This window comes from Meles meles, chromosome 6 (assembly GCF_922984935.1).
Source record: "Meles meles chromosome 6, mMelMel3.1 paternal haplotype, whole genome shotgun sequence".
Classification (NCBI taxonomy): Eukaryota; Metazoa; Chordata; class Mammalia; order Carnivora; family Mustelidae; genus Meles; species Meles meles.
Window position 1 is genome coordinate 67,727,522 of NC_060071.1, and position 13,796 is coordinate 67,741,317.

Sequence of the window (13,796 nt, forward strand, 5' to 3'; positions counted from 1 at the left end):
TTTTGTGTGGATTTAACATCTGTATTTCCTTGTTGCTCATTTTTGTATGAGATTAGGTTTTTTTAGAAGGTTTTGTGGCTTAGGGTGTCTTTTCTAACTGTTTTTGTTGTTTTTGTGTAACGTTAAAAATACAGTGATCGCTTTTTGAGTTTTCCTGTCTGTTTAATTACTACCCAGTATTTATCTGAAACTTCACTTTCCTTTTTTCCTCCCTTTTGTATTTTATTTTTTAAGATTTTATTTATTTATTTGACAGAAATCACAATCAGGCAGAGAGGCAGGCAGAGAGAAAGGCGGGGAGATAGGCTCCCCACAAAGCAGAGCGCCCAACGTGGGGCTTGATCCCAGGATCCCTCTGCTGAAGGCAGAGGCTTTAACCCACTGAGCCACCCAGGTGCCCCATACATGCTTTTTTAAAAAAAACATTTATTTAGAGAGTGTAAGCAAGGGTAGGAGCAGAGGAAAAGAGAGTGATCCTTTTGAGCACAGAGCCTGACACCATGGGGCTTGATCCTAGGACTTTGAGATCATGACCTGAGCTGAAACCAAGAATTGGAGGCTTAAGTAACTGAGCCACTCACATGCCTCAGATATTATATGTATTTTTAACTGACCACATTACAGTCCGTTCTACAAGAAATGTGTTGTAATTCTGCAACATTAGTTAGCTTATAGATTCTTGATAAATAGGGGAACAGTGTCAGTATAACATGGGTAGTGTATTGCTTTCTACATGACTTTTTCCTAAACTAGACAAATGTATATAGAATAGAGGGAGTTGAATTTTTTAGATTTATTTATTTATTTGAGAGAGAGAGAGCAGAGATAGCACAAGTGTAGATGGATAGGGAGAAAGAGTCTTTTAAGCAGACTCCATGCTGAACGGGTTCAGCTCGGTCTCAACAACCCTGACAAGAGTCAGACATTTAACTCACTGTGCCATCCAGGTGCCCCAGAGAATTGACTTTTACATTTCATCAAGAAAGTAAAAAAACTTTAAATTCAGCAGCTACAGAAACAAAAGCCCCCACCCCCCAGCACGCACGCACGCGCGCACACACACACACACACACACAGGTTTTTAATTAGAAGTGATAAATAGCAGTGGCGGGTGGGAGGGGTTCCCTCCTAGAGAAGTACACTCTGGTCTAGCAGGGACTTTTCTCATGTGGCAGTCTACATTTCCTTTCGTGTCCATCTTAGCTCTACTGTCTTAAAGCTCCACTACTCAGTTCCCATAAGCCCTTGTTTCTCTTTCTCTGTTTTTATTACCTTTTATTAAGCCCTGAGGTAGCATTTCAGCTGCTGTTTGCTGCCTCACTGGGGTGTCCAAGTTATCTCTGGAGGTGTCCCAGTTATTGTTTTTGTTAGTGCTGTGGTTAGAGTTAACGGGGCATTGACTGATCTGCTTTGTATACCCCTCTCTACCCTCATGGGCCAATTATTTTTTCCTTAAGCCTTGTTATTTTTAGCGTTGCAGAAAGCAGGATTTTCAGGAATGTAAGTATTTCTGTTATAGCAGATCTACTAAGAGGCTTCTTCAAGAAGATGCTCGAGCTTAGTGTGGTTGGCTTTGTAGCATTATATCTGTTCTTGAAGGACTTCATAGAGTCCTGTTTTCTAGCATTGGAGAGCCAGTGTTTGGGATATGAGAGTTACTATTGATTTTAAAATGCAGGAGAATGGGGCCCTGGGTGACTCATTTGGTTAAGCGTCTGCCTTTAGCTCAGGTCATGATCCTGGGGTCCTGGGATTGAGCCCCGTGTCAGACTCTCTGCTCAGCAGGAGAGCCTGCTTCTCCCACTCCTTCTGCCTGCTGCTCTGCCTACTTGTGCTCTCTCTTAACCTCTCTGTCAAATAAATAAATAAAATCTTAAAAAAAAAAATGCAGGGGAATGACAAATAGCAACCATTTGAGGAATTTTGTTGTAGATCACTGAAGCGTTATTTTGTGCTGTAAAGACGCTGTTTTAACAGAGATATCTAGGGATACCTGGGTGGCTCAGTTGGTTAAGCGTCTGCCTTCAGCTCAGGTCATGATCCTGGGGCCCTGGGATCGAGGTTCTTTGCTCAGCAGGGAGCCTGCTTCTCCCTCTGCCTGCCCTGGGCGTGCTCATGCTCTCTCTCTCTCTCATACAAAAATAAATTTTAAAAAACAAAAACAGAGGTACCTAACATTAGAGAAACTGAGTAAAAGTAAAATTCTGTATGGAATGATGTATTTTGATATTATCTTTGTTTTACTTTTTTTTTTTTTTTTAAGATTTTATTTTTTTTGACAGAGAGAGAGATCACAAGTAGGCAGAGAGGCAGGCAGAGAGAGAGGAGGAAGCAGGCTCACCTGCGGAGCAGAGAGCCCGATGCGGGGCTCTATCCCAGGACCCTGAGATCATGACCCGAGCCGAAGGCAGCGGCCTAATCCACTGGAGCCACCCAGGCGCCCCTTTGTTTTGTTTTTTAAAGATTTTGTTTATTTATCTGACAGAAAGATCACAAGTAGGCAGAGAGGCAGGCAGAGAGAGAGGGGGGAAGCAGGCTCCCTGCCGAGCAGAGAGCCCAATGCAGGGCTGATCCCAGGACCCTGAGATTATGACCTGAGCTGAAAGCAGAAGCTTTAACCCACTGAGCCACCCAGGCATCCTGATATTATTATCTTTGTTTTGATCTAAGTAGGGAATTGTTTTTTAGGGAAGTTTAGCTTTTTAATAATCTTTAATATCTTTTTTTTCCTTCCAAGATTTTATTTAAATTCAAGTTAGGTAATATACAGTGTAGTACCTGTTTCAGGAGTAGATTTGATCCAAATAGGCAGTTGTAATTGTAGCCATTTACAATACCAAGGTTTGTTTTAAAAATAATAAAATAAGGGGCGCCTGGGTGGCTCAGTGGGTTAAAGCCTCTGCCTTCGGCTCAGGTCATGGTCCCGGGGTCCTGGGATTGAGCCCCGCATCGGGCTCTCTGAGCCTGCTTCCTCCTCTCTCTCTGCCTGCCTCTCTGCCTACTTGAGATCTCTCTGTCAGATAAATAAAATCTTAAAAAATAATAATAATATTCAACCTTTAGAAAATGCGTAGCAGCATCTTATTTGCTCTGATATAAAAGCATTGGATACAAATATTCAGTACAAATAAAGGAGTTATTCCTGTTGAATAAGAATAATGATTATATATATGGATTATATTTGATATAGATTTAAAAATCTAATCCTTACCAAAAGATACCAGGTAGTCGCATTAAAACAGCAGGAATTGGGGCACTGGATTTCCTCAGTTGGTAGAGCATGGGATTCTCGATCTTGGGGTTGTAAGTTAGGTTCCCACGTTGGGTGTAGAGATTACTAAAAAGCAAACAAAAAACCAAGGAGTTATATGCCAGTATGACAGTAATCTAAGAAAGTCAGTCCTGTGGTAGATGATTCTAGAAAACTTTTACAAATGAGAAAAATAGATGTACAAATGAAGAAAAATCAATATACTTTGACAGTATACTTGGCATATAGTCCTTTAGTCAGTACTGCAAAAACAGTGTTAACTGGTGATGTGGATTTCCCCCATATAAAAGGAAATGAATAGGGAGCTTTATTAGGGAGTAAACTCTTCAGTATTAATTTGGGCAGTTAAAGAATTGAGGTTGGCATTGGGGTGTGGCATGGCAGGCCCTGTTATTTTTGGTAATATGTGATATGCCAGCAAATTCCAACGGGATTCTGTCTCTTATCCTGAGTGCTCAAGGAAACAACCACTGTTCTTTCGGACAAGTTTAAGAATAGGGGAAAATTGCTGAAAACTCAGAGGAGATTGTATAATTGAGTATTTCAGTAGCACAGTTTGTTGTTGTTTTTTTTAATTTTTTTAAAGATTTTATTTATTAGAGAACACAAGAGGAGGGAGGGGAGGGTCATAGGGAGAAGCAGACTCCCCACCAAGAGGGAGCCCAATGTGGGACATGATCTTGGGACTCCAGGATCATGACCTGAGCCGAAGGCAGATGCTTAACCAACTGAACCACCAGGCGCCCAGCATAGGTAATTAAATGGACCCAGGAGAAAGGATCTGAATTACAAGGATGCTGTAGTTATATTTGTGTATTATAAGTACATTAATAAATAACCTCTGACATTGTCAGATTTTTCCTTTGTTTTTTAGCACTGTTGGATATTATGTAGTTCTCTTTTGTTTCTTCTGGATGTGGAAAACAAGTATTTTACACATATCATATCTATTTTAAAAAACGAAGTATAATTGATAGACAGCATTATATTAGGTTTAATGTAAAACAGAATGATTTGATATTTATATATATGTGTTGTAAAATGATCATCACAATGAGCCTGGCTAACATCTGTCACCATAGTTAGAACTTTTTTTGGTGATGAGAACTTTTAAAATTTATTCTCTTAGCAACTTTCAGGCATGCAGTACTGTATTAACTATAGTTTCTATGTTGTGCATTACATTTCTATGACTTACTTATTTTAGAACTAGAATTTGTACCTTTTGAGTCCCTTCACCCATTTTGCCAGACCTCATCCCCCACCTCTGGCAGCCACCAGTCTGTTCTCTGTGTCTATGAGCAGAGTCTTTTTTTCATTTGTTACTTAGATTCCACATAAAAGTGAGGTCATACGGTATTTTAACTATCTTCCCTTAGCACATCCATGTTGTCACAAGTGACAAGATTTCATTCTTTTTAATGGCTGCATAATACTGTGTGTGTGTGTGTGTGTGTGTACACCCCTTATATTCCTTATCCATTCATCAACAGATAAATACTTAAATTGTTTCTGTTGGTTGTTGTAAATAATGCTGCAGTGAACATGGGGCTACATATCATATTTTATAAGTATAATCTAAAGGCAGAATGCCTATGCTCAATGCATGTTTTTTTCCTCATATCTTAAGGAAGAGAGAGAAAATCCTTCGAAACGGAGTAGGATTGAACGTGATATAGATAATAATTTGATCACATCAACACCAAGAGCAGGAGAAAAGCCTAACAAACAGATATCTCGAGTAAGACGGAAAAGTCAAGTAAATGGAGGTTTGTTAATATTTAGATATTGTTCTATTAGGCATAAGCAGAGATCTCACCTGTTACATTTATTTTCTGTTTTTAAAAATTGACTCTAGAGTTTTTCCCTTATTTTTGTAATCTTTGTATTAAGTATTAGTAGCATGAAATAAAAATTCATCTATCTAGTATAAATCTATTTGATGAGTTAAAATAAGTGAAGGCAGAGCAGCAAGCTTTATGCTGTGTATCAGAAAAATGTATATGTGGAGGTGGGAGATTGGGGGAAGCAGTGGTAGGTATTAGGGAGGGCATGTATTGCATGGAGCACTGGGTGTGGTGCAAAAACAATGAATACTGTTACGCTGAAAAGAAAGAAAAAAAAATGTATATGGAACATTTTTGACCTCTAATAAATTCAGTTAACTGAGTTAATGTATCAAACTTAATGTATTGAAATATGTATAAAGAATTTATTTCTGAATCATGGAATTTCATAGCTTAGAGGGGACTTGTATCACTTGGGACAGTGGTTCTTAACTAGGGGTGGTTTTGTCCCCAGGGGACATTTATTAATATCTGGAGACCTTTTTGGTTGTCCCAGCTTGTTGGGAGGTTACTACTCGCATCTAACAGAGATTAGGGATGCTGCTAAACATCCTACAATGCACAGGATATCCTCCTCCAGTAAAGAATTATCCAGCCCCCATATCAGTAGTGCTGCTCTTGATAAACCTTGTTATAGGTCAATATCTTATAATATTGCTGGGAAGCTCCTCAAAGTCAAAAAGGAGAAAAGGACAAGCTGAGAAAGCTATAAAAAACAACACTTTAGATTGTGGATTACTGCTTTTTAACCATTACTGGTTTAAAAACAACAAGAATAATTCCTTATCTCTTTCCCCTCAATTCAGTGTTGTATCTCTATTGTTAGAATTAGGGGAAAAGAAACAAAAGACCTATTTCAAAGAAGGAAAGAATGTGGTAGATACCAAGTAAAGTTGCAGAAGGTCAAGGATGGTTAATCAAAACACATTTGTTTGAATTTATTTTTATGGTATATTTTCCAAAAATCCCTGAAATTTTTTTTATTCATAAGAAACTAAAAAACCAAAAGACAAAAAAACCTGTTCTTAACCACTCTGTAATGATGCCTGGGTATACATAAGTCATAGACACTGCTGTACACAGTCTTCTACTTCAGTAGATCTATGTTGCCTCTACTTATTTAGCTGTTATTTGTTACTAATAAATTGGTTTTGTGAAGTAGGCAGCCTCCCAAAATGTAAATGACAGGATCTTGCATTTATGTTTTTGATGTAACTTGCTTTACTTACAAAGAGTTTATTTCATTTTCTGTAACACTATGGATTTTGAAGCCTTTCATTCTATATACTTATAGATGTCAACATGCTTTGTAGCAGTTAATAAAACATTATAAATAAACTTGTTACAAAAATAATTTGATTTATAATTTATTTACCTCAGGATATTTTTAAGTAATCATCTTTCTTAACATTAAATGTTAATCAGTTTTTATGAAGTATTTTGAGGCAAAAAATTATTTTCACAGTGAATTGTTTAAAACATTTCTAAAAGTCATGTTTTCTAGATTGCAACCTTTTTCTTGTTTCTTTCTTAGAAGCTGGTAGTTACGAAATGACAAATCAACATGTAAAACAAAATGGAAAATTAGAAGATAATCCTTCCTCTGGCAGTCCTCCAAGGACTACATTGTTGGGGACCATATTTTCTCCTGTCTTCAACTTTTTTTCACCAGCAAATAAAAATGGTAAGTATAGCGACGTCTGGGTGGTTCAGTCATTAAGCGTCTGCTCTTCGACTCAGGTCATGGTCCTAGGGTCATGGGATCGAGCCCCACAACGGGCTCCCTGCTTGGCAGGAGGCCTGCTTCTCCCTCACCCACTCCCCCTGCTGGTGTTCCCTCTCTTGCTTTGTCTCTCTCTGTCAAATAAATAAATAAAATCTTTTAAAAAAAAATGGTAAGTATAAACTATATTACTCATAATTTGGGTTTAAAAAATTAATAGTTTTCCTAGTTTTTTAAAAGATCTGTTTGATTTTACTGGCATATTTTGTCAGCATCTTATGTTTGTTTTCAGCCTCGTTAAAAATACACAGCTCCTGAAGAAAAAAAAATACATAGCTTCTTAAAGACCATTTTTTTTGTGTGTGTGACTGAGGTAAATTTAGGTCATGTTTAATTCTGTTGAAGTATTTCACTACCTGAAAAGCTAAATGCTAAACTTTGGACTGGAGGGAAAGTAAGTAATTTCTTTTATGTTGGAATGATTTCTGTAATCCTTAGTGTGTACCAGGAGAGAATCCAGAAATATTTTCAATATTCTAGATTAATAAAGTAGAATTTGTTAAATATTTTAAGTGAATAGAAATATTTTCTGTAACACTTTTTTTTTTTTTTAAGATTTTATTTATTTATTTGACAGATAGAGATCACAAGTAGGCAGAGAGGTAGGCAGAGGGAGAGAGGAGGAAGCAGGCTCCCCGCTGAGCAGAGAGCCCAATGTGGGGCTCGATCCCAGGACCCTGGGATCATGACCTGAGCCGAAGGCAGAGGCTTTAACCCACTGAGCCACCCAGGTGCCCCCTGTAACACATTTTTATTTATCATTTGTAGCACATTTTATTTGTCATTCATCATTTATCATCAAAGACCCGCTAGGGATCTTTAATTTGGATAATTAGTAACTACTCTAATGCAAATGAATTGAAGGTTTTCATTATACAATACCTTTGCAAAAGAATGAAACTTGGATTGTTTCCCAACATTTTTTTTTTTCAAGATTTTATTTGTTAGAGAGAGAGAGAGAGAGCACGCGTGCACGCGGGCCCTAGAAGAGGGAGAGAAAGCGAGAGAATCTGAGAAGGGAGAGAAAGGGAGAGAGCCGACAGCATGCTGAGTGTGGAACCCAATGTGGGGCTCGGTCCTACAACCCTGAGATCATGACCCAAGCCAAAACCAAGAGTTGGCTGCCCAGTGGACTGAGCTACCCAGGTTGTCCTGCTCCATGTATATTTATTAAAGATTTAACTTAGTGTCCTATCTTTTTTGATGATTAATTCTTAATTTCATAAATGCTGATTTAGTCTCTGGATTACATGAGGGTAAGAGATTACGTCTTTATTTTTGCATCTACCAAGTTGTTTGATATAGCATGGGCACATGGAAAATAGCCGTTAAGTGCTTGTTGCCTAATTATTTAAATTCTAGTCTGAATTATGTTTCTGGATAATAATATAATTTTTAAAAGACAGAGTGGTACACTATAAAACCTAAATGCTCTGGGAGCTAAAAATAATGCATTTTGGCACATGAAAGAACTTGTAAAATACTGTAGTAGAAATAAAACAAAAAACTACCTTTAACTTTGTTTAACCCTGTATTTTCTAGACATATGTTACCCTAAGAACTCTTTCCTGTGGAAGATCAATTAATATCTCGTAAAACTAGTGCCCCTTAGAACATCTTTGGAAATAGCTGGTGTGGTGGAAAAAGAATGGGCATTGGAATTAGAAAGATTTGTTTTAAAATTCCAGCTCTGCCACTCTTTAACTGTGTTACCTTGGTCCAGTTCTTTAAATGGAGCCTCTTAACCGTGAGAGAGGATAATTATACTTAAGTATGGGACGGGGTGATTTGAAGATTTCAGTTCATTCAGTTCAATATTTGCCATGTCCCAGCCATTGTACTAGGCCCTGGAGATTCAAGGATGATTAACACATGGTCCCTGCCCTCAAGAAGCTTACTTTTTTACAAGAGGGAGAGAGATGCATAAGTAGGTATTATAAATGTTTATAAGTGCATTGATGGAGGTATGGGGCAGTGGCGTATTCAAAGAATGGAGTGGTTCTATATTCTTGGTGGCATCTAACATTAGTCTTTTTTTTTTTTTAAAGATTTTATGTATTTATTAGACACACAGATCACAAGTAGACAGTGAGGCAGGCAAAGAGAGGGGAAAGCAGGCCCCCATGCCGAGCAGAGAGCCCCATGTGGGGCTCGATCCCAGGACCCTGAGATCGCGACCTGAGCTGAAGGCAGAGGCTTAACCCACTGAACCACTCAGGCGCCCCTAACAATAGTCTTTATAGAAAATAAATCTTGGGGCGCCTGGGTGGCTCAGTGGATTAAGCCGCTGCCTTCGGCTCAGGTCATGATCTCAGGGTCCTGGGATTGAGCCCCGCATCGGGCTCTCTGCTCCACAGGGAGCCTGCTTCCTCCTCTCTCTCTGCCTGCCTCTCTGCCTGCTTGTGATCTCTCTCTCCGTCAAATAAATAAATAAAAAAAAAAAATCTAAAAAAAAAAAAAAAAAAAAGAAAAGCTAAATCTTGAAAGGTGCTAAAGGGCATTCCAGATAGAATGAGCAACATGAGGGAAGGCATAGTGTGTTTGAGAAACAAATTAGTTACAGATGGAGCATTGGATTTGAGGAGTGCATAGGATGGGTTAAGATAGAGTTGCAAATTTGGCAAATTAAAGCTAACATGGTAAGATATTTTTAATTTTAATTTTATCCTTAGTCAGTGAAGGATGTTTGAAAGATTTTGAACTGGTGAGTAATATGAACAGATCTGTGTTTTCCAAAAAGCTCTTCGGCAGTAGTGTGTTGGCTACATTCTAAAAAGGTTGTGTGTGGGGTAAACAATTAGAGTTGTAGTCCATGTGAGACTTCATGCAACCTTAATGGTGATATTAGAGAAAAGAAGAAGGATCAGAGGTATAGAATGGACACATTTTGGGCACAGATTGGAGGTGAAAGAAACAAGAGATTAAGAGGACACAAGGTTATTTTTTCAAGAACAGGAAGTTACGTTTTGGAAGATAGATAATTGAATTTAATTTGGGCCATGCTGAGTTTGAGATGCCATGAAACAGCCAAATAAAATGTCCGGTAGCCATTTGTCCTTCTGGTGTGGTGTGGAGCTTAGAAATCTGGGCTTAAGCAATAGTCTATTGTATTATCACTTTACAGGTATTAAAATACCTATGGTCTTTTCATAAATAATAAATAAATTTAAATAATAAATGGTCTGTATGGTTTATCGAACTAAGATCTTGGAGGAATAAGTGGATGGAAGAAGTTGATTTGATAGTTACAACTTTTTCTTTGAAGGAGATGATGATGACATGTACTGAGATTCCTGGTGGCAAGGATTGAAGAGAACAGTGAAGGTTCAGAGTGTTTGCTTTGGGGTATAATTTAAAGAAACACACACAGTAGTAAGCTGTAAGTTACATTGATTCAAGAGGGATTTCTGTAATGGATGACAGTGGAAAGACAAGAGAGCAAGGATCCTGAAGCTGCTGACTTGAGAGTGGTTTAAGTGATATACCATGAAATCTAACTAAATGAGAGGGTGGGGAACGAGCTGTTGAGGGATTGTTTAGAATGAGAGAGACTGGCTTTTATCAAACTTGAAGATCACATATAATAGGAATATGAGATACATATTTAAAAGATTAGGTTATGGTAGGAGATTGATATATTTGAACTTTAGTTTTCAGAGATGAACCTTTGCTTAGTGTGAATGTCCAGGTTATGGTCATGGTAGTTGCTTAAGAAAGCAGTATAAACAAAGAAGGAGCTAAAGAGGGTAAGACCTTTAAGGGTTAGTCTTAGGTGAGTCATTGATATCACCTGTAGTAACCACTAGGTGATGTTTAATAGAGCTTTGAACTGGTAGCTAGGTGTTAAATTCCTCTGATTGAGAGAGGGTGCTGATTGCAGTTGGGAGATGTCAGCAGTGGGAATAAGTGAAGAATTATATAGCTAGGTGACATCAGTCTCAAAGGAACAGGCATTTTTTGCAAATCCAGCGGAAAACCATTGATCTGGTAGCAGCAATAGAAGTAAATGAGTTCTGATTCAGTTAGTATGTTGTGGGAAAGATGTCGGGAAGAGAGGATTTTTGGAAAGGGGTTGAAGCTGTGATGGAAAAAGAGTATGGAAGGTTGATTTTATTGAAAATGACATTTGGAGCATTCCATAAAGAAATAGAGTTGGGGGGCATCTGGCTCAGTTGTTTAGCGTCTGCTTTCTGCTGGGTCATGATCTTGGGGTCCTGGGATCGGGCTCCATGCTCGGCGGGAAGCCTGCTTCTCCCTCTCCCGCTCCCCCTGCTTGTGTCCTGTTCCCCCTGCTTGTGTTTCTTCTCTTGCTTTGTCTCTGTCAAATAAATAAATAAGATCTTTAAAAATAAAAAAAGCAAGTTGGGTTTATCTCATAGTGGAAGAAGAATTGGGCAACAGGGTCATCTTAGGTGGTGGTCGAGTATGATGAGGAAACTAACTTCAGTCTTTGTTACTAAGATGGAATCTTGTTAGGAAATTGTTCATATGTCTCTGAATAAAAATGGTCTGATGCTTAGGGGAACAGTTAGCTCATTCTTAGATAACTACGTTTGGCTTAAAAATTACAACTGTCTACAGTGGGTAGGATGTTTAGTACTGGAAGAATCAGGAGCTGTTTAATGGAAATAAATAATGGAAATGATAATGGAAAAAATACATATATAATGCCTAGCTCATAGTAGGCGTTTAATAAATGATACTTGCTTTATGAAAAGTTCTGTAGTCACCAGTACTGTACTGTATACTTTAAAGTTGCAGAGAGACTAGATTTTAGATTTTCTCCCTATGGAAATATGGTAATGATATGGCAGGACAGAGGTGTTAGCCTAAGGCTAGGTTAGTAATCATAATGCAATATATAAATGTATTAAATCAACACATAACAGTTGAAACTTACACAAGGTTATATTGTCAGTTACATCTCAAAATGTTTAAAAGTTCTAAATTATGACTGGTTTGACTATAAATAGGTGTTTCTAAACTATTTGAACACTGAAGAAAATTTAGTTCACCAATATCATTCTATTTTATAATAGTCTTTATTCCTGATTATTTGAAATGTCTGGAAAAGACTCTAACAGTGGTATCCTCAGCTCTATCTCTGTTGTATTTATTTTTTCCAAATATTTGAGTTTACTTTTCATTATTTAATTTTGCTTTCATTAAAATATATTTCACCCATGTTATGTAAATTTAAGGGTAAACAAGTTGATTTGATACATTTATATATTGTAATATGATTGCCTTGTAACAGTAATGAGCACCTCTATCACATTACATAATTACCTTTTCTTTTTAGTGGTTAGAACAATTAAGTTCTAGTCTCTTAGCAAGTTTGAGGATTATAATACAGTATTTGTCTATATTCACTCTACAGTGCATTAAGTCTCTAGGGCTTATGTTTACTTGCTGTAAGTTTGTACCCTTGAAAACACCTGTGCCTCTCCCCCAACCCCCTGTTGAGTTTTTAAATGATGGTTGTGAGCATACTGAATCTTGATTATAGGAACATCAGGATCCGATTCCCCAGGACAGGCTGTGGAAGCTGAAGAGATAGTAAAACAACTTGATATGGAACAGGTGGATGAGATCACTACCAGTACTACTACGTCAACAAATGGAGCGGCTTACTCAAATCAAGCAGTTCAAGTGAGGCCATCAATAAATAATGGTTTAGAAGAAGCAGAAGAAACAGTTAATCGTGATATCCCACCCCTTACAGGTGAAGAAAATTCCTTTTTTTAATGCATCTTCATGAATAATGTATAAAAATGCAGTATTTTTTTCTTTAATAGATCAAATACGTAAGTTTTTCTTTCTTGAACATAAAACGATTAAAATTAGAAATAAAACTTTCTCCCCCAAATCTGGTCATTTTGAAATTGAATTTTTTTTAAAGGTTGCTTTGAGGGATGTCTGGGTGGCTCAGTTAAGCATCTGCCTTTGACTCAGGTCATGATCCTGGGATCCTGGGCTCTAGTCCTGTGTCTGGCTCCCTGCTGAGCAGGGAGCCTGCTTCCCCACCTGCTGCTACCCCTACTTGTGCTTTCTCTCTCTGACAAATAAATAAAATCCTTAAAAAAAAAAAAAAAAACGTTGTTTTGATTGAGCATTAGTCGTTTTACAGTTTATTTGTACTAATCTGACTACGTAGAGAATTTTAACACAAACAGCAAAACAAAGACTCTTGCTATAATTGTACCAGTCTCAGACCTGAAGTTCCCACCTGCAGGCAGCCGTATACCTTCAGATTTGTTGTGTATATAGATGACATCCTCCCAAAAGAAGCTTCTTTTCCTAGATCTTTCCAAACTTTGCAGCCTAATTCTGGATCCTTATAAAGGCCTAACATACTTGTTAGGAGCCTGAGCCAGTTGTCATGGAAATGTAGAACATATGAGATCAGAACCCTCTGAGGGTTGTGATATACAGATGTATAAAGCTAAAAGATGAAACTGTTCCATCATGCTTAAAAGCAGAAATAAAATTGAGGATGGTCATCTTTTCCCAAAGGAACAAGATCTCAGGCTTTTATTTTATTTTTTATTTTATTTTTTTTTAAGATTTTTTTTTTTTATTTAGTTATTTGACAGAGAGAGATCACAAGTAGACAGAGAAGCAGGCAGAGAGAGAGAGGGAAGCACGCTCCCTGCTGAGCAGAGAGCCCGATGCGGAACTCGATCCCAGCACCCCGAGATCATGACCTATGCTGAAGGCAGTGGCTCAACCCACTGAGCCACCCAGGCGCCCCTCAGACTTTTATTTTAGATTTGTCTTTTAATTTCCTATAATGCTAGGCATTTGAGAGACCCTAGCACATGTGTATTGGTTCAAAAATGTAGTTTGGTGTAAGGAAGTAGAATGATGTTCTTCCCTTGAATATAAAGGGAAA

At 37.9% G+C, this 13,796-nt stretch overlaps 1 protein-coding gene across 5 annotated transcripts in view; it reads left to right on the forward strand.

Annotated features, from left to right (window-relative positions):
• CTDSPL2 (CTD small phosphatase like 2) overlaps nt 1-13,796 on the forward strand; it is an 84,431-nt gene that overhangs the window by 42,711 nt on the left and 27,924 nt on the right. For 4 of the 5 annotated variants that reach the window (XM_046008828.1, XM_046008830.1, XM_046008829.1 and 1 more), the window contains 3 exons: nt 4,902-5,040; nt 6,653-6,802; nt 12,411-12,626. In XM_046008828.1, coding sequence (XP_045864784.1) covers nt 4,902-5,040; nt 6,653-6,802; nt 12,411-12,626 — 505 coding nt within the window. The remainder of the gene's footprint in view (nt 1-4,901; nt 5,041-6,652; nt 6,803-12,410; nt 12,627-13,796) is intronic. The other variant, XM_046008831.1, reaches the window with a different exon arrangement.